Consider the following 20,102-nt stretch of genomic DNA (forward strand, 5'->3'; position numbering starts at 1 on the left):
AGAATTCCTTGAGCCCATGAGTTCAAGAGCAGCCTGAGTGACATAGTAAAACCCTGTCTCTACACGGGCATGGTGGCACGCACGCATAATTCCAGCTACTTGGGAGGCTGAGGTTGGAGGATTGCTTGAGCCCAGGAGACAGAGATTGCAGTGAGCTGTGATCACACCACTGCACTCCAGCCTGGGCAACAGAGCAAGAACCTGTTTTAAACAAACAAAAAAGCACATGGACAGAAAACAGGGAATCGGATATTTTAACTCTGCCATAAAGTTCTCTGCGAACTACAGCTCTGGAACCACCACTGATGTACAAAGAAGGCAGCAGAATATATATACAAAGGAGACAGTGAAAGGCCAGATGCAGCATTGTGAAGCTTTTTATTTTTGAACCAACAAGGCTTCAGTCTCAAATAACGGAGGGGCTCCCAAGAAAGACAACAGAGAAAATACAAAAATGCACAAGGGCAAATCTGAACTTCTAGAAGGAAATTATACTCACCTAGGAAGACCAGGTTCCTATAGTTCTCCAACATCACATCCTTGTACAAAGCTTTCTGCATAGGCTCCAGGCATTTCCACTCCTCCTGAGAGAATTCTATGGCTACATCCTTGAATGTCAAATGCCCCTGAAATGAAAAACACATTTCAAAAAGAAGCAATATGAGAGGTCTTTTGTTTACACAAAATGAGGAGAGAACTATCACATCACTTTGAAGTGTGTGTTTTGACATATCTATATGGCATCTGTGAGAAAGTTATTGGTCCCTAATTTTAGTTTGTTATAAAATACAATAGGAGACTATTATGTTCTCTACATCAGTGTATAGTTCTATTTTTGTGGACAATACAAGAAATACACAAATAAGAAAAACACATGGTTATCCCTTAAAAAGTGTTAGATATTATGCTCCATACATCAACTGTGTCTAGGTGAGCTAGTATATGAGTGGTGTTTTCAGAGATGACAATGTCTACAGCGGCTTTAAAGGTCAGAAACTAAAAACTGTGATGACCAGAGCAACAGCAATGACTAAAGTTTTGGAACACTCCCCATGTGCTGGGCATTATTCCAAATGCTTTACATGTTCTAATTCAAATAACAACATAATAGCCTATGAGAGAGAGACTTGTTCCATGTTACTGTGTCACAGACACGCTAACAAACTTGCCTAGGTCAACAACCTGAAAATGGCAGAGCAAGCATCTGAACCCAGATGTCTGAGAATTAGAGTTGAATCAAAACAATCAAACAGTTACATTATGGTTACAGAATATCCTAGTCTGTCTGTGCTGCTATAACCAAATAAGACAGACTGGGTAATTTATGAACAATAAAAATATATTTCTCATAATTCTGCAGGCTGGGAAATCGAAGATCAAGGTGCCAGAAGGACTGATGTCTGCTGAGGGATGATCCCTGCTTCCAAGATGGTGTCTTGTTGCATTTTCTGGAGGGGAGGAACGCTGTGTCCCCACGTGGCAGAAGGGACAGAAGGGCCAAAAAGCAGTGAACTCCGTAGGATAAGCGTTTCGATATCTCACTGAGCAGAACACCATATCCCATTGATAAGGGCAGACCCCTCAGGATCCAATCACCTACTAAAACCCAAACCTCATAATACTTGGAGATTGGGCATTGGAGATTAAGTTTCAAATGAATTGTGGAGGAGAGAAAAACACTCAGACCACAGTATTCCATCTTGCCCCACCAAAATTCATGTACTCCTCACATACAAAATGCATTCCATCCCAATGGCCCCCCAAAGTCTTAACTTTTTCTACTACCAATTCAAAAGTCTATAGTCTACAGCTGCATCTAACTATAATCTAAATCAGATATGGGTGAGACTCAAAAACGTGTTTCATCCTGAGGCAAACTGCTCTCCAGCTGTGAACCTGTGAAATCAAACGACTTAAGTGCTTCCAACATCCAATGGTGGCGTAGACACAGGCTAAATATTTCAACTCCAAAATGCAGAAACAGGAAAGAAGAGGTAGCTACTCCCATGTTAAGTCTGAAACTCAAATAGGGCACACATATTAAATCTTAAGGCTTGACAACAATCTTCTTTGACTCTATGTCCCACCTTCTAGACATCCTGGAGTAGGAGTTAGGTCCCCAGTGTCCTGGGGATCCCTGCCCCATTAGTTTTGTTGGGATCACCCACATGGAACTTCTCACAGGCTGTGGTTTCCCGAGCTGGGATCACATACTGGTGACTCTACAGTTCTGGGGTCTCAGGGGTGGTCCTGCTTCCAGGGCTCCCCTTGACCTTGCCCTAATAAGCACTCTCTAAGGTGTCCCTGCCTCCATGGCTAGGCTGAGAATTGCCTTAGTGGTGACCTCCTGTGGTAGCACTGAAAGGAACAGGATGAAAGGTTAGGGGCCACTGAGCAAAAAGATGACTGACATAAACCAGTGTCTGCAGTAACACAGAAAGACATGAGGGTGAAGATCTAGTACCACAGTATCTGCAGTACCAGAGTCTATCCACAATAGTACAGAAAACAGGGGAGCTTCTGAGTAGAAAGCAGCAAACCTCTTCAATAGCGAGATGACAAGCAAAGGCCCAGAGAAAAAGCATGGGAAGTCTCCAGAATCTAGGGTAGTTGATTGGAATGTCCTCCCTGAACAAAGCAGCCACCAAATCTGGGGAGGCAGCTGATTTTTTCAAATGCTGAAGTCACAAAAGAAGACAATAAAACATACAAAGAAACAGGGAAATACGGTCTACAAAAAGAAACCAACTGAATCTCTACAAACCTACATGAAAGAAATGGCAATTTACATCTTGGCTTTGAAGAATTAAAAAGAAATGTGGGCCGGGCATGATTGCTCACAACTGTAATCCCAGGACTTTCAGAACGCCAGGCAGGAAGATCACTTCAGAGCAGGAATTCGAGACCAGCCTGGCCAACATTATGAAACCCCATCTCTACTAAAAATACAAAAATTAGCCAGGCATGGTGGCACATGCCTGTAATCTGAGGCTGAGGCATGAGAATCACTTGAACAGGAGGCAGAGGTTGCAGTGAGCTGAGATGCCACCCCTGCACTCCAGCCTCGGCAATAGAGTGTGACTCTGTCTCCAAAAATAAAGAAAATGCGAAGGTAGGCAGATCACCTGAGGTCAGGAGTTTAAGACCAGCCTGGCCAACATGGTGAAACCCCGTCTCTACTAAAAATACAAAAATTAGCCAGGTGTGGTGGCACGTGCCTGTAGTCCCAGCTACTCAGGGAGACTGAGGCAGGACAATTGCCTGAACCCAGGAAGCAGAGGTTGCAGTGAGTCGAGATCATGCCACTGCACTCCAGCCTGGGCGACAGAGCGAGACTCCATCTCAAAAAATAAATAATAAATAATTAAGTAAAATAAAGAAAATGAAGAGAGTCTAATGGGCCCATGAAAAACCATCAAGCACCAAGAACATATGCGTTCTGGGAGTCCAACAAATAATGTGAATATATCTAACATTACTGAACTTTACATAAGCAAACAAGCTTTAATGAAAGACATAATAAAGATATTATCAAAGACTGACAAACTCGATTCTTTTTGGAAGACATGGTGACATAAAGGCCTGCAACTGAAAAAATTCAGAGCCATGAAAACACAAACAGAATATGTGGGATTTTTTTTTTTTTTTTAAAGACAGAGTCTCACTGTCACCCAGGCAGGAGTGCAGTGGCACGATCTCAGCTCACTGCAACCTCCACCTCCCAAGTTCAAGTGATTCTCCTGCCTCGGCCTCCCAGGTAGCTAAGATTAAAGACGTGCACCATCATGTCCGGCTAATATTTGTATTTTCAGTAGAGACAGGGTTTCACCATGTTGGCCAGGCTGGTCTTGAACTCCTGACCTCAGGTGATCCACCCACCTTGGCCTCCCAAAGTGCCTGGATTACAGGTGTGAGCCACCACACCCGGCCAATATGTGGAATTTAAATAATATGTGGCTGTGTTGCGTAAAAGGAGAACCATAATAATTTTGGAAAGAAAATGGAGGGGTTTGCCAATCTACTTGTGAACCTATTATGTTATTTATAATCTAAAACTTTATAATCAAATATAATCTACAACAAGATATACAGAAAAATTCAAATTAAAGATTCAAGCAAATAAAATGTAAGCAACAAAATATTAGATCTTAAAAAAACACAGTATTTTATAATCACACAGCGAGCCAGGCCTTCCAAAGAAAGATCAGTTATTTATTTTTACTTTTGTGGTATAGCGTCCTAACAGAAGCAACCACTCTTTAAACTGTCCAACCTGAAGGAACCCTCAAACACCTGTGGTGAAGAGAGCATTGTGGCAGCCATGGTGAAAAATTATAAAAGATCCGTATGTCTTCATTTAGAGATTGTTCCAAAGAGGATGCAAAACAAGCTATTACTGCTTATTAACAAAAAAAGATGTATCTTTGAAAAACTGGCACAATGAAATTTCACAACAGAACATGTACTGAAGAATTGTTTTCTAAAATCTCATAATGACACGTAAATGCATCTTGACACCTCTCACTGACTCTTGCCACAGAACTTACAACTGTAGCTCCCCACGGAAACATGAGGGATGATGGAGAAAGTGACAGGGAAAAGAAACCCGGGTTCCTCCAGGTTGGGTAACTGAAAGAGTGATTGCCTCTTTAGGATGGTGCATTTCCTATTTTCCTGGATCTGGCAAGATTTCCCACTACCCTAAGGTGCAATGGTGTCCTCATACACCAACGACACATGAGATTTCCCACCCAATTAAAAAAAAAAAAAAAAAACTTACTACTATGTTCTGTTTACATTTTGAGGCTATGGGGAAAATGAAAACCCTTCGTATTTCCATTTTCCAATTCCTTGGACTGTGAGGAGGTTTCATTATTTTGTGGAAATCAAACCAAAATAATTTTCATTCTTTGCTCAATTTTCCTTTACTGCATTCTAGGAGCCATTTCATATTCTGTAGTTAAATTTTTAAAATATATATGCCTTGATGTCCTTTTCTTAGGTTATAAATTTCTTTCTGTGTAAAACTAAAGCTGGGCACGGTGGCTCATGCCTGTAATCCCAGCATTTTGGGAGGCCAAGGCGGGTGGATCACCTGAGGCCGGAAGTTTGAGACCAGCCTGACCAACATAGAGAAACTCTGTCTCTACTAAAAATACAAAATTAGCCAGGCATGGTGGTGCATGCCTGTGGTCCCAGCTACTCAAGAGGCTTAGGCAGAAGAATCGCTTGAACCCGGGAGGCGGAGGCTGCAGTGAGCCAAGATTGCGCCATTGCACTCCAGCCTGGGCAACAAGACGAAACTCCGTCTCAAAAAAAAAAAAAAAGCTAAAATGTTTCCTTGATGCCCATTTTTGTTTGCTGATAAATTACATTGTGTATATTTAAGGTATACAACATGGTATTATGGTACGGATAGTAAAAAAAAAGTCATTAGAGTTTAACAAATTAACACACCCATCATCTCACAGTTACTTTTTTTTTTTTCCCTCTGTTTTGGCCAGAACAGCTAAAATCTCATTTAGCATGAATTTCATATATAATAAAACATTATTTACAGGCTGGGTGTGGTGGTTCACACTGTAATCCCAGCATTTTGGGAGGCTGAGGCAGGCGGATCATCTGAGATCAGGAGTTCGAGACCAGCCTGGCCAACATGATGAAACCCCCCACCATCTCCACTAAAAATACAAAAATGAGCCAGGCGTGGTGGTGCACGCCTGTAATCCCAGCTATTGGGAGGCTGAGGCAAGAGAAAATCGGTTGAACCCGGGAGACAGAGGTTGCAGTGAGTCAAGATCACGCCATTGTAGTCCAGCCTGGGTGACAAGAGCGAGACTCCGTACAAAACAAAAAGCAAAAAACAAAACAAAATTATTTCCTATCATCCTCGTGTTGTATTAACTTCTTAATGCCTAAACTGCATCTCTGCTTGAAATTTTACCAAAAAAAACAAATATATACATCATGTGATGTTTAAAATAAATATAATATTTAATAATAATTGGTGCAGTGAGAGAATTTGGCTCCATCTTCTCTGATAACAAATGTTCAGCTCTTACATCTGAGCAAAATTATAACCTTAAAACTTAAAACAACTGCTGGTAAGAGTCCCCGCAGGAACACCGCAGTCTCTGTGAGATGGATATTCTGACCATGGCTAGAATCTGACATTCAGGTTGATTTCATATTTTTAAATCAATGATGGAATAAAACACGCTCTAATGTCTGTATCTAGTTTTCCATTCAATTCCCTGTCATTAAGGTGGTGCAGTTAGAAATAGTGACTCATTCATACAGCTTCAAATGTAGTATAAAATCAGGCAGAAAGATCTCCCCTTACATGCCTCCTTTTCCATATTTTTTTTTTTTTTTTTTTTGAGGATGAAGTCTTGCTCTGTCACCCAGGCTGGGGTGCAGTGGCACCATCTTGGCTCACTGCAACCTCCACCTCCGGGTTCAAGCTATTCGCCCGCCTCAGCCTCCTGAGTAGCTGGGATTACAGGCCCCTGCCACCATGACTGGCTAATTTTTGTATTTTCAGTAAAGACGAGGTTTCACCATGTTGGCCAGCTGGTCTCAAACTCCTGAGCTCAAGTGATCCGCCCACCTCAGCCTCCTAAAGTGCTGAGATTACAGGCATGAGACACGGCGCCTGGCCCCTTTCGATAATTTACTAGGTATTTATGCACATTAATATGTGACTTCCACATGCAGCTTCTCTATTCCTGGTCTACAGAAAGCTGACAGTACATCCAGATGTGGCCCCTAAACAATCCCTGCTGCCCAACAGCTCTGATACCACGGGACCCTCACCCCATCTCCATCCATGTCTGGGTGTGAGCCCTTCCCAGGACCATGCCCAGTGCAGCCTCTTCCCAAGTTCATGTCACTGGATCATGGTGAGATGGAATCTAAATAAGATGAGAGGAACTGAGGAAAAGCATGGATGAGCATGAGCAAATGTGTCAGGAAGGACACTTCAGACTCAGAGAAGATTTGCAACTCCGACGCCCTGTACTTCACAAAGGAAGGAGATAGAATGACCCACCAAGAATATCACTTCACCTGAGTAAAGTATCACTCTACCTGAGTAGCCATCACTGACTCCTTTTCTTTCCTCTTCTGGGTTTCTTTCTCAGTCAATGTAATTATTCACACATCAAACCTGAAAGTAAAAAAATCTGTTGTTTAATGCTTGGAAACAACACATTCCTTTCTGTGTCACAACCATGCACACAGGGAAGAACTCAGCCTGTGGAGAGACAGCCCACTGCACCAGGGGGGATGCAAGGATAATAAACTCCTACACAAAGACCAAGTGAATCTTTCACCGTTTTCTTCACCACTAGCTCCCCTCCGGGAGAAGCCCACACACAGGCTGCAGCAGTGTGTAGCTAGGCTGGACTGAGCTCCCATTCAGGGCACGGACCTACCCCTGATCAAACCCCATGCAGCGCACAGCCCCCCGTCACCTCTGTGGGTCACAGGCTGAGCTCTGCCCTCGGAAATGGGGGACACAGAGGCTGGAAGCTCAATGCTGGATACAAATGAGAATCAACTTGGGGTTGGGAGCGGTGGCTCATGCCTGTAATCCCAGCACTTTGGGAGGTCGAGGCGGGTGGATACCTGAGGTCAGGAATTCGAGACCAGCCTGGCCAACACGGTGAAACACCCTCTCTACCAAAAATACAAAAATTAGCCAGGCATGGTGGCGCACCCCTTAAATCCCAGTTACTTGGGAGGCTGAGGCAGGAGAATCACTTGAACCTGGGAGGCGGAGGTTGCAGTGAGCCAAGATCAAGCCACTGCACTCCAGCCTGGGCGACAGAGACTCTGTCACCAAAAAAAAAAAAAAAAAAAAAAAATCAACTTGGGTACCTAAAACATTACGGAGGCTGGGCCCCACCCTAACTACTGGAAGGAGAATCTCTATAAGGGGGAATGAACCATGTGTTACAAATGCCTTGGCACTCTAGTGTGAAGCGAGGGTTGAGTAGTCTCAAAGGGGGCAAGACTACCACAGCCCCAGTCTCCCAGCTCTGACCTCCCCTTGGGGCCTTGCTGTCACCAGTCTGTAGAAAGTGGAAGGCAAAGGGCCAGAAAGAAACACACAGAGCAGAAAATATGGACCTGCCTTTATTGGCTTTTATTTGCAATCCTAGAATCAGACAACACCTCATTCTTAAAATGAAAGGAGTGTTCTGTGAGCTAAGGGGAGGAGGTTGGCTTCATAAGCTGAAAGGGGCTGAATGGAGCAAAATCAGGAAACTAAAAGCAGGTTGGTTGTTTCAAAGTTACTTTTCTTTGGGTTGCCATTTTCCCCAGATCCTCAAAATGTAAAAACAACATAGTAGTAAGTTTTGTTTAAATGAGTGGGAAGTCTCATGTGATGCTGGTGGGAGAGGGCACCTTTGCAGCTCGGGATGGGGGATATCTTGCCAGATTACCTGCAACTGAGGGGCCAGAGAGTTCTAGGCACAGGGACAGCCCAGGTAGACACCCTCGGCTCCAGGAATAGGAAAGAGGCCTGTGTGGCTGGAGCAGAGGGAGTGAGGAGGACACAGGTAGGAAATGAGGTCACAGAGGTCCCGAGGCAGCAGATCAGGTAGGGACGAGGTCTTCAAACATTTTTCTCCCACAGCTCACAGCACTTTTAGAAACTATGCATTTCCCTACCATTTTAGGTAAATGTAACTTTTCTTTATCATTTTAATTAAAACCCTTCTATATAATGTCATATCTTCTCTATTTCAAATATATCCTGACATGTAAAGCTAGAGCCAGGAAGTATAGGGCCACCGTCATCTGAGATGTGCAGGAGCGCAGGGGAATGTACTTAGGGAGTTTAGGAAGTCACTTTAGACACATAAAGGTGGAGACGTCTCTTAGACGGCTGAACAGACAACAGAGGAGACAACAGGACACGGAATTCTAGAGTGCAGGGGACAGGCCTGCAGGGGACATGGAGACGTGTAGGTGAGTAGGTGGGTGATATGGATCAGGTTTGTGTCCTTGGCCCAAATCTCACACTGAATTGTAATCCCCACCGTTACTGGTGGGGCCTGGTGGGAGGTGGATGGATCATGGGGGTGGATTTGTGTTGAATGGTTTCGCACCACCCCTTGGTGCTGTTCTTATCATAGTGAGTTCTCACATCTGGTTGTTTAAAAGCATGTAGCGCCTCCCCCCTCACTCTCTCTTGCTCCTGCTCCCGCCACGTGAGACGCCTGTTCCTACTTCGCCTGCTACCATGTTTGGAATCTTCCTACAGGCTCCCCAGAAGCAGATGTCGCTATGCTTCCTGTGCAGCCTGCAGAACTGTGAGCCAATTAAACCTGTTTTCTTTATAAATTACTCGGTCTCTGGAATTTTGTTGTAGCAATTCCAGAATGGACTAATACAGTGGGGTTTTAAAGCCATGAGATGAGATGATGAGGAAAGACAGTGGGTGTGGACAGAGATAAGACGAGGTTCAAGGACTAAGCCATGAGGCTTTCCCACATTGAGAAACATTCGAAGTCAGGACACAGCAGCAGAGGAAAATGGTCAGGGAGGTGACAAGAAAATTAAACAGAAAGCTCCTGACAGGAAAAGAAAGACTAAAGCAGGAAAAGAAATACATTGGATTTAGAAATGGGGAGGTCACTGGTGACTCTGAAAAATAAAGTTATCAGTGGAATGGTGGATATGCAAGTTTGACTGGATGCATTCAAGAGGGAATTGGAGGCAAGAAGTGAAGACGGAGAGTATAAATAAGATTTTAGCACAGAAGAGGGGTACTCATACAGGCAGAAATGTAGTTAGTACTATGTTTTGTTTCAATTAGGGCAGAGTGGAAGGAAACGATAAGCTTTAGGGTCTGTGTGTGTGCATGCATTTAATGGGCAATACCACCATCAGTAAACGATGTTTAAAATAATTCCCTAGAGGTAAAAATAGACGTTGCAGTTGTTACACTTTATAATAGGCCAATTTTTTTTCTCTTTTTAACTTATATTTTAAGTTCAGGGGTACACGTGCAGGAGGTGCAGCCTGGTTCACAGGTAAACGGGTCATGGGGGTTTGTTGTATACATTATTTCATCACCTGGGTTTTTTTGTGTGTGTGTGAGAGACAGAGTCTCGCTCTGTCGCCTAGGCTGGAGTGCAATGGCACGATCTCGGCTCACTGCAACCTCCGCCTCCCGGGTTCAAGCAATTCTCCTGCCTCAGCCTCCTGCTGGGACTACAGGCACGTGCCACCACACCTGGCTTATTTTGTATTTTTAGAAGAGCCGGGGTTTCACTGTATTGGTCAGGCTGGTTGCGAACTCCAGACCTCAGGTGATCCGCCCGCCTCGGCCTCTCAAAGTGCTAGGATTACAGGTGTGAGCCACCACGTCTGGCCCCATCACCCGGGTATTAAGCCTAATGTCTATTCGTTATTTTTCCTGATCCTCTCCCTCCTCCCACCCTCCACCCTGAGGTAGGCCCCAGTGTGTGTTGTTGCCCTCTACGTATCCATGTTTTCTCATCATTTACCTCCCACTTATGAGTGAGAATACGCAGTATTTGGTTTTCTGTTCCTGTGTTAGTTTGCCAAGGATAATCGCCTCCAGCTCCACCCATGTCCTGGCCAAGCGCATTATTTTGTTCATTTTTATGGAAAGGCCGTTGTTTTGTACTAGCCTCCCGCACTACCAGACCAAGCCAGAATGAAGTCTCTCGTGCTAAGCGCCACATTAGCAAACTGACCCTTGAAATAAGTCACGTTTAGGAAAAAAGAAAATTCCAAAAAAGAAAACAAGAACAGGAGTTAAAAAATGAATTTGTAATAATTTCCCTTCTTATCACGACATCGTAACAAGGTTTGAGCACATCTCACATGAGTGTGAAAACCCAATCATCACATTTATTAACGACAAAAGGATCGAATTTGTCGTGATTTTGTCCTTCAACAATAAGAAACTGGTAAATGTGTTTCTCTAAGTTCGGTGAGCCATCCTAGCAAATTAATCAAACCTTTGGCTGGGGTAGTAGGAATGCCAATTTGGAGTCAGTAGGTCAGAAGTATAGGTGACAACCTACTACTTTCGAAATGGTAGCTGAAGTGAGCCGGGGAGGTCTTGTGAGACTGAGCCCTTAACCTGTGGGCAACCTGTGGGAGATGACTCTAACTCCAGGTAGACAGTGCCAGAATTAAATTGAATTATAAGGCAATCTAGCTGGTGTCTGCTGGAGAATTCTTTAGTGTGTAGGAGAAAACTCCCCAACACTGGCCACAGAAGAGTTCTGTGTTAAGTGTGAGAGTAGAAAGGAAAAAACTTGTTTTTTCCTTTACACCCTGCAATTACTAGGCCTGTCATTCTCCAAAGAGCATTACCCATCCTCTCCCCAGACTGCCTCCCCAGCACCTAGTGGACCCTCTTGCCTGGAGAAAATATCCCTGTTCCACACTGAGTTTAAAGCATTTTGCCTCGTAGCTCCCTGTGATTGTTGCAGCAGACAGAGGTGGGGGGAAAGTAATCACCACTGTCCTGGCAGCGAGAAAGTAACAGCTGTATCTTCCGAGGACAGTCCCAATTGAAATCTTTGTGCTGCAGGTTGTTGTGATATTATATTCTCTGATTCTTTGAAAAATCTTCCCTAAGCCACCATCCTGCCATAGACCCACCACAGAAAACCCTCCCTAACGAAAGCCTTTTGTCACTAGAGTTTGAGGCCCTAACGTTCCCCTCCTAAACTGAGACAGGTTTACAAACTTCCTTGGGGTCCACACCCTTCCCAGATACTCCATAGTGCTCCCCATATCGTGCTACGAAATCCCACATGCCCCAACAACTCATAAACTCCTGCTGACCTAATACACACAAAGATACCTGAGGACTCAATGACCCAAGACACTCAATTCCATTCATAATGACCCCACCCTTGAACACTGGCACCACCATCTACTAAAACAGATGTCTCCAATGATGCACATACCCCAGTGAGACCCAACATCTTCCAAGGAAACTCTCCATATTGACATTTAGATAGTCCAAAACGCATCTATAACCATCTTAACTTGCTGCCCAAAATACTCCAAAATAACAAATGTAGCCCCCAGAGTGATGGACCCCAAAGAAGTCACTATCAAGAGTGCTTGCTGTGCTGCAGCTCTGGGTTCCACGCCCACAGGACCAATGCACCACTCCAGCTGCCCACTCTCCCCGAGGGCTCAGCTTAGGACTTGCTCCTCAATTCAGCTGACCCTTGAACAATACAGCTTTGGATTGTGACAATACAGCTCTGTCACTTTTAATAAAATTTTCCTCAATAAACATCCTGAAGAATATTTTGGAGATTTGCAGTATTTTGTTGGCTGTACAACAAGAAGGCCTGGACAATGAGAAGTTGTTCCTTAAGTCAGGAAGGGAATGCCTTTTAAAGTTCTTTGATGTTGGGCCGGGCACAGTGGCTCATGCCTGTAATCCTAGCATGTTGAGAGGCCGAGGCAGGCAGATCTCTTGAGGCCAGGAGTTCAAGATCAGCCTGGCCAACACAGTGAAACCCCATCTCTACTAAAAACACAAAAAATTAGCCGGGCATGGTGGGACATGCCTGTAATCTCAGCTACTTGTGAGGCTGAGGCATGAGACTCGCTAGAACCCAGGAGGCAGATGTTGCAGTGAGCCGAGATGGCGCCCCTGCACTCCAGTCTAGGCAGCAGAGTAAGACTTTGTCTCAAAAAAAAAAAAAGGGGGGGGGGACAGGGGGCAAAGGACCTGAACATTTTGCAAATAAGACATACAAATGCCAGGCGCGGTGGCTCACGCCTGTAATCCTAGCACTTTGGGAGGCCGAGGCGGGCAGATCACCTGTGGTCAGGAGTTCAAGACCAGCCTGACCAACATGGTGAAACCCCCGTCTCTACTAAAATACAAAAATTAGCCAGGCATAGTGGCAGGTGCCTGTAATCTCAGGTGCTTCGGAGGATGAGGTCGCAGTGAGCTGAGATCACGCCATTGCACTCCAGCCTGGGCAACAAGAGTGAGACTCTGTCTCAAAAAAAAAACATACAAATGACCAACAGGTATATGAAAAGGTACTCAAGATCGCTAATCATCAGGGATATACAAATCAAAACCACCATAAGCTATCACCTCATACCTCTTAGGAAGGCTATTATCAAATAGGCAAGAGATAACAGGTGTTAGCAATGATATGGAGAAAAATGAGCCCTCGTACACTGCTGCTGGGAGTGCACATCAGTACAGCCATTATGAAAAACACTATGGATGTTCTTCAAAATATTAAAAATAGAACAACAATGCAATCCAGCAATCTCATTTCTGGGTATAAATCCAAAGGCAATCCAATCAGTATGTTTAAGAGACATCTAGGCCAGGTGTGGTAGTTCATGCCTATAATCCCAGCACTCTGAGAAGCTGAGATGGGAAGATCGCTTGAGACCAGGAGTTAGAGACCAGCTTGGACAGAACAGCGGGACCATGTCTCTACTTAAAAAAACAAAAAACAAAAAACTTAGGAACTTCTGCCCCCTCATGATCACTGCAGTATTATTCACAACGGCCAAGATATAGAAACAACCAAAGTGCCCATCCAGGAATGAATATGTAAAGAAAATGTGTGTGTACATATATTTATGTATGTGTATATATACAGAGTGTGTGTGTGTGTATATTTATATAATGGAATATTATTCGACCATAAAAAAGAAAATCCTGCCGGGTGCAGTGGCTCACGCCTGTAATCCCAGCACTTTGGGAGGCCGAGGCGGGTGGATCATGAGGTCAGGAGATTGAGACCATCCTGGCTAACACAGTGAAACCCCGTCTGTACTAAAAAAAAAAATACAAAAAATTAGCCGGGCGTGGTGGCGGGCGCCTGTAGTCCCAGCTACTCAAGAGGCTGAGGCAGGAGATTGGCGTGAACCCGGGAGGCGGAGCTTGCAGTGAGCCGAGATCGCCCCACTGCACTCTAGCCTGGGCGACAGAGCGAGCGAGACTCTGTCTCAAAAATAAAAAATAAAAATAAAAATAAATAAAATCCTGCTTTTCCAACAACATGGATGAATCTGGAGGACATTATGCTGGGCGATATAAGACTGACACAGAAAGATAACTACTGTAGGTTCTCACAAGTAGAATCTAAAAAAGTCCAATTCATAGTAACAAGGCAGGATGGTGGGTGGGGAAAGTGGAGAAATGTTGGTCAAAGGGTACAAATTCTCAGTTATAAAATGAAGAAGTTCTGAGGAATCTAATGTACTTCGTGGTGAGTTTACCGTACTGGACGCTTTAACAGTTTGGAAAGTTTTTGAAAAATCTAATAAATTATGGGGTAAAAGTTTAAAAAAGGCAATATTTAGAAATTAATGACATCAGCTGATTACAGGATGACATCAAATCTTATTTCAGAAGTTAGTAATTATAGAAGAAACTGAATAAACTAAAATTTAAATCAAGCTTCCAAAATAACAATGAATTAACTGTAAAGCAACTACAAGGGAAAAAGTAAATCCATTAACAAAACAAAAAACCAACACTCTCAACTCTCCTTCAAAGACATACATTGTAGGCCTGTAGAGGTGGTTCACACATGTAATCCCAGCACCTTCAGGGGCTGAGGAGGATGGAGTGCAGCTGAGAGGCTGCAGTGAGCCGATATAATTTTACCGCACTCCAGCCTGGGCGACAGAGACCCTGTCTCAAAAAGAGAAAAAACAAACAAAAAACCAAAGATACATCTTGTAGTGACAGTCAGTCATTTCTTGCCTATTTCTCTCCTCCTCCATCCTCTACTCCATCCCTGGAAAGAAGAGTTACAAAATGACTGAATCAAGTCACTGCCCTGTGGCTAGATAGGGATTCCAAATATCTTTTGATATAAATAAATACAAAATGCACAAGCCTTGTAGAAAAGAGTGGTAATTTTCATCCTCATGAGTACAATTTAAAGAAACAAATTTTAAATTAGAGTATAAAGTCACAAATCAATACATTAAAACCACCATCCATATCCAATCAACTCACCGCTCATCTGCGTGGGGTCCTCGCCCACTCTCTTCACTACTATGTGTTTCCCTCTCTCATTCTGCACGTCTTTTTTCCCTTTGCTGTTTTTCTCCCCTTTCTTTATTCCCTGTTTTATGTCTATTCTGCCCAATGCTTCGAAACTTATTTCACCTCTTGTTGCTCTTTCTCCCCAAACTTTCCCATTGTCCCCAGCCTCCACGTATTCCTGCCTCTTTTCCCCCATCTGAGCTCCCTGTCTGCTCTCCCTGTTGAAATCCCTCTTCCCTGTTAAATTCCCTTTTCCCTGTTACATCTCCTTTGTTCCCACTCTCTAGCACCCCCAACTTCCTAGGCTTCCTCCTTGCTGTGGTTCTCCCTCTACTCTCCTTTGTTACCCACTCCCCTCTCCTTCAGTCCCAGCACCACGTGGCTCTGTCAGCCGCGGCTCCAACTCTTACCTTTTCCGCCCCCCGCGTCTGACTGCAGTGCCTCCTCCTTTGCCGCCCCTCTCTATTTTGCTGCCCTTCAGCTCCCTGAAGCTCTCCCTTTTCCCTAATTTCTTTATGTGCTTTTCTCCCCGTGCTACTTTCTCCATGCGTCCTCTTGCACTCTTGCTCTTTGCCAGTCCCTAAATTATCATCCATTTTGCCGTGTACTCATTCTTTTCTCCCCAGTTTTTCTTTCTGTCCCGTCGATCCCCCCCTTTTCCTCTCCTGATCCCTCTCACCCACATATTCAGGAGGAAAGGGGAGGAATAAGATGCCCACCTCCCGGAAAAGCACATTTTCCAGTGGAGTAAAAATTTGGGAGGGAACGACAGTGGGTGTCACAAGACAGACTCGGGTGACCTCCTGCAACGCGGAGTCAGGAAAAGCAGTGGCTGTGAAGGGGCAGCCTGGGGAGGGCAAGGACCCGGCGTGAGGAGGACACTAGGTGGCGCGCGGAGGACACTAGGTGGCGCGGGGGACGTTGTCTCAGGACAGGGAGGGTCTGCAGAATCCCAGGACCTGGGAGAAGAAGCGGCTCCTTCAGGAGCTGGGCAGCGGGCGCTCCCCTCCAGGGGTCGACAAGGGCGAAGCTCGGGGGTCTCGACTGGTGGGAATCCACCTCGCGAGGGAGGACTTGACCTCGCCCGGGGCCGAAGCAGAGGTCAATAAGAGTTTTAAGCAGGAACACGACCTGAATGGGGTTATCGACACGGTTATCTACATGGCAGAAAGGCAGGGGGCAAGGAACAGCCTGAGAGAGATTTTAAACCGACAGGGAAGCAATTCTCGGACTTACGTGGGGAGAAGTGCCTGTTGCAGGGGCGAAGGGGCTATGGGTATTTTAAGGTCCGTAGCGATCCCCAGATCACTGGTATGGAGAAGTGAGGACTGCAAAGTGCACGTTTAATCCAGGCAGACGGAGCGAAGCAATGTTTAATCCACGTAGACTGAAATACACACACAGCGATAAGGCCTTTCCCTGGCGCAATCTGCTTCCGGGAGTGACGGAAACTGCTAGCGGAGAGAAAAAACTGGGAGGCCAGGGGGCGGGGCCTGGGCGAGCCGCGACCAGCAAGGGGCGGGTCTGAAAGAGGGGCCTGACTCGGGGAGGGACCCTGAGAGGGTGGAGCCGGGCCGGAGCGGCAGTGGGCGTGGCTAGGTGGGGCGTGACGGAGCCGCGGCGGAGGATGGGGCGGGGTTTCATGGGGGGCGGGGTTTCATGGGGGGCGGGGTTTCATGGGGTAAGCGGGGCCGAAATAGAGCCTGTTATTTACTCTGGTTCACAGGCAGCATGTCTTTGGTTTTCTGACTACTTCTCCTGTGAAGCAGCGTTGCTACCTGCCTATTTTAAGTTAATGTTTCAAAATTTAAGGTTAAAGCTTAAAGTTGTGGTCCACTTATATTGGAAACTAAGATGATTTCTTAACAAGTTGAACTAAGTCAAAACCGATTTTTACAAGCTTGGTGGACTCCATCCACTCTTGCCGGTGATGCTGAAGCTACTCAATAGTCAGGGAACTAGGATCTCCCTGGGGATTTGATGTGGAGCCGTGGCTGGATCCAGGAACCCGGAAGACATTATGCCAAGCGAAATATGCTAGACACAGAAAGGCAAATACTGCATGTGCTTTTACACGTGCAAAGTACAAACGTCAAATTTACAGTAACAGATTAGAAGGGTGGTTACCAGGGCTGGGGGATGTATCCTATGCCTTTATCACCATTATATTTTGGAAGCAGATAACTTCTCTGGCCTCACAGATTCACAGCTGGGCAGAAATTTTGCCTCAGGATGAATCACACCTTGATTCTCACCCATGTGTGGTTCAGATAATATTTAGGGGGTATTCTGCCCTAAGAGCTGATACAGGAATGGATTAAGACTTTTGAGAGTTGATACTGAAATGGATTAAGCCTTTTGAGATGGGCCAGCAGTTTTGGAGGCCCAGGTGGGCAGGTCACTTGAGCTCAAGAGTTCAAAACCAGCCTGGACAGCATAGTGAGACCCCCATCTCTACAAGAAATACAAAAATTAGCCAGGCTTGGTAATGCACTCTTGTAGTCCCAGCTACTTGGGAAGCTGAGGTGTCAGAATTGCTTGAGGCCAGGGATTTGAGATCATCCTGGGCAACATAGCCAGACCTATCTCTACAAAAAATTAAATTATCTGGACATGGTGGCCTGCACGTGTGGGCCCAGCAACTCGGAAGGGTAAGGAAGGAGGATCATTTGAGCCCAGGAGGTGAAGGCTGCAGTGAGCCATGAGAAAAGGAGATTTGGTTGGGTGCAGTGGCTCACGCCTATAATCCCCACACTTTGGAAGGCCAAGGTAGCAGGGAGCTAACTTGCATTCTTCTGTTAGCTGAGGCGTTTGATGATAAATGAAAGCAGAAAATTTGTGACTTATTTACGTTCTTTCCACAGAAAGGCCATATGTCCTTGGCCATAAAGAAAAAGAGACCTACAGCTTATCTGCTTCCTCTATTTTTTTTATATGTTCTGGACCATGAAGAAAGATTTATAGCTTATTTGCTTTATCTCTTTGCTTTCTCCTGGTCCTTTCAGGCTGACTCCTTTTCCCCAATTAGGGCTCCACAGACTCTACCCTCAAAGGGCATTTTTTTCTCACCCTCCTATAAAATCCCTCCCACAAATAAACCAGGATCCTATTTCCCAGCATGAAAAGTTTGTTGGAAAAAAAACTGAGGCTGCATGGGACCTTCTTTCTCTTCTTCAAAACTACTTCACCTCTTCTCTCTTTTGTCTCTCTCTTCCTAACTGCCCTGCACAATTCTAGGTCCCCAGTGAATCCTTGCGTTGACATGCAAGGGAAGAACCCATAGGGAAAGGAAATCTCTGGCTTTCAGAGATAACTTTTTGGATGTCTGGATGCATTCATAACCATCCTTGTGTTACCAGAAAGGGGTCCTGATCCAGAACCTGAAACTTCCATTGCACAATTATAACTGAGAAAATTATTACAGTGAAAGAGATCTGACCTAATCAACTCCATCTTGCTTTTAACCTCCAAGCTGCTCTTGTTCATTCCTGGGCATAGGCTGAACTAACTTTGGAAGGAACTTAGTTTATAATTTGAAACAAAGACATTAACAGCCCTTTCCCAAAACAAACCCCCTTCCTGCTTGGGGACTAGACTGCCTTTGTAAGACTAACAAATTAGGCACAAGGTGAGAGATGATGGTTTAGGAGTCATGTAGCTGGAGGCTACAAGATTCTCACCCTTCCCAGATTGTTCCTGGGGATAACATTACTATTATAAAACCTAAGATCAGTGCTTGAGATAGTTTGCAGTCCCTGAACTTGATGGATCACCTGACACCAACCCAGATCCATAAACTGGCTCATCTGGTCTTGTGACTCCACCCAGGAACTGACTCAGTGCAAAATGACAGCTTCAAATCTCTATGATTTCGTCTCCTACCCAACCAATCAGCACTCCCGACTCACTGACACCTACCTATCAAATTATCCTTAAAAACCCTGATCCCCGAGTTTTCAGGGAGACTCATGTGAGTAATAAAAAAATTTCAGGTTCCTGTACAGCCAGCTCCACATGAATTAAACTCTCTCTTGCAGTTCCCCTGTCTTGATGAATCAGCTCTGTCTAGGCAGCAGGGAAGGAGAACCTGTTGGGCAGTTACAACCAAAAGGGAGGGTTCTTGGATCTCATGCAAGAAAGAATTAGGGGTGAGTTCACATTGTAAAGTGAAAGCAAGTTTACTAAGCAAGTAAAGGAACAAGGCAGGGTGCAATGGCTCACGCCTGTAACCCCAGCACATTGAGAGAGGCTGAGGTGGGCAGATTGCTTGAACCCAGGAGTTCAAGAGCAACCTGGGCAACATGACAAAACTCTATCTCTACAAAAAATACAAAAATTAGCCAAGGGTAATGGTGTGCACCAGTAGTCCAAGCTAGTTGGAAGGCTGAGGTTGGAAATTGCTTGAGCCTGGGAGAATTTTTTTTTTTTTGAGGCACTGTCTGGCTCCGGTCACCCAAGCAGTAGTGCAGTAATGCCATCTCGGCTCAGACTCTAATTCAACACGGAATGTTGAGCTTCTGAGCGTGATATAGCGGAAGTGCCTTCTCTTCCGGTCTCTCTGGTCTTGGCCGCAGAAGCGAGATGACGAAGGGAACGTCATTGTTTGGAAAGCGTCGCAATAAGACGCACACGTTGTGTTGCCGCCGTGGCTCTAAGGCCTACCACCTTCAGAAGTCGACCTGTGGCAAATGTGGCTACGCTGTCAAGCGCAAGAGAAAGTATAACTGGAGTGCCAAGGCTAAAAGACAAAATACCACCGGAACTGGTGGAATGAGGCACCTAAAAATTGTATACCACAGATTCAGGCATGGATTCTGTGAAGGAACAATACCTAAACCCAAGAGGGCAGCTGTTGCAGCATCCAGTTCATCTTAAGAATGTCTATGATTAGTCATGCAATAAATGTTCTGGTTTTAAAAAATACAAAAAAAAAAAAAATACTGAATGTTTACTCCTGAAACTTATGATGCCTAGGTTGAGAAAGACTCAATTTTCCTCATGCTAAATACTTTATACATGTCCTTTATTCATGCATACATAGGACACTTTACAC

At 44.9% G+C, this 20,102-nt stretch overlaps 2 protein-coding genes and 1 pseudogene across 3 annotated transcripts in view; 1 reads left to right on the forward strand and 2 right to left on the reverse strand.

Annotated features, from left to right (window-relative positions):
- ZNF616 (zinc finger protein 616) overlaps positions 1-16,510 on the reverse strand; it is a 32,408-nt gene extending 15,898 nt beyond the window's left edge. The window contains exons 1-3 of one of the 2 annotated variants that reach the window (XM_034945426.3): positions 16,286-16,510; positions 7,090-7,168; positions 500-626 (exon numbers count right to left, since the gene is read on the reverse strand). In XM_034945426.3, the coding sequence (XP_034801317.2) occupies positions 500-626; positions 7,090-7,101 (139 nt within the window). In that variant the 5' untranslated portion in view covers positions 7,102-7,168; positions 16,286-16,510. Of the gene's footprint in view, positions 1-499; positions 627-7,089; positions 7,169-15,019; positions 16,153-16,285 lie in introns of those variants that run through there. The other variant, XM_057300654.2, reaches the window with a different exon arrangement.
- Positions 10,830-10,912, reverse strand: LOC112437921 (small nucleolar RNA U13; annotated as a pseudogene).
- Positions 16,511-19,152: 2,642 nt separating the features above from the next.
- Positions 19,153-20,037, forward strand: LOC112437883 (large ribosomal subunit protein eL37-like). The gene has a single exon (XM_034945428.3). The coding sequence runs from the start codon at positions 19,631-19,633 to the stop codon at positions 19,922-19,924; it is 294 nt and encodes a 97-aa protein (XP_034801319.1). The 5' UTR covers positions 19,153-19,630; the 3' UTR covers positions 19,925-20,037.
- The last annotated feature ends 65 nt before the right edge of the window (positions 20,038-20,102 follow it).

The sequence above is a fragment of the Pan paniscus genome, chromosome 20 (genome assembly GCF_029289425.2).
Source record: "Pan paniscus chromosome 20, NHGRI_mPanPan1-v2.0_pri, whole genome shotgun sequence".
Taxonomy (NCBI): Eukaryota; Metazoa; Chordata; class Mammalia; order Primates; family Hominidae; genus Pan; species Pan paniscus.

Coding starts and splice junctions, on each gene's coding strand:
- LOC112437883 (XM_034945428.3), top strand. CDS start 19,631: ATGACGAAGGGAACGTCATTGTTTGGAAAGCGTCGCAATAAGACGCAC.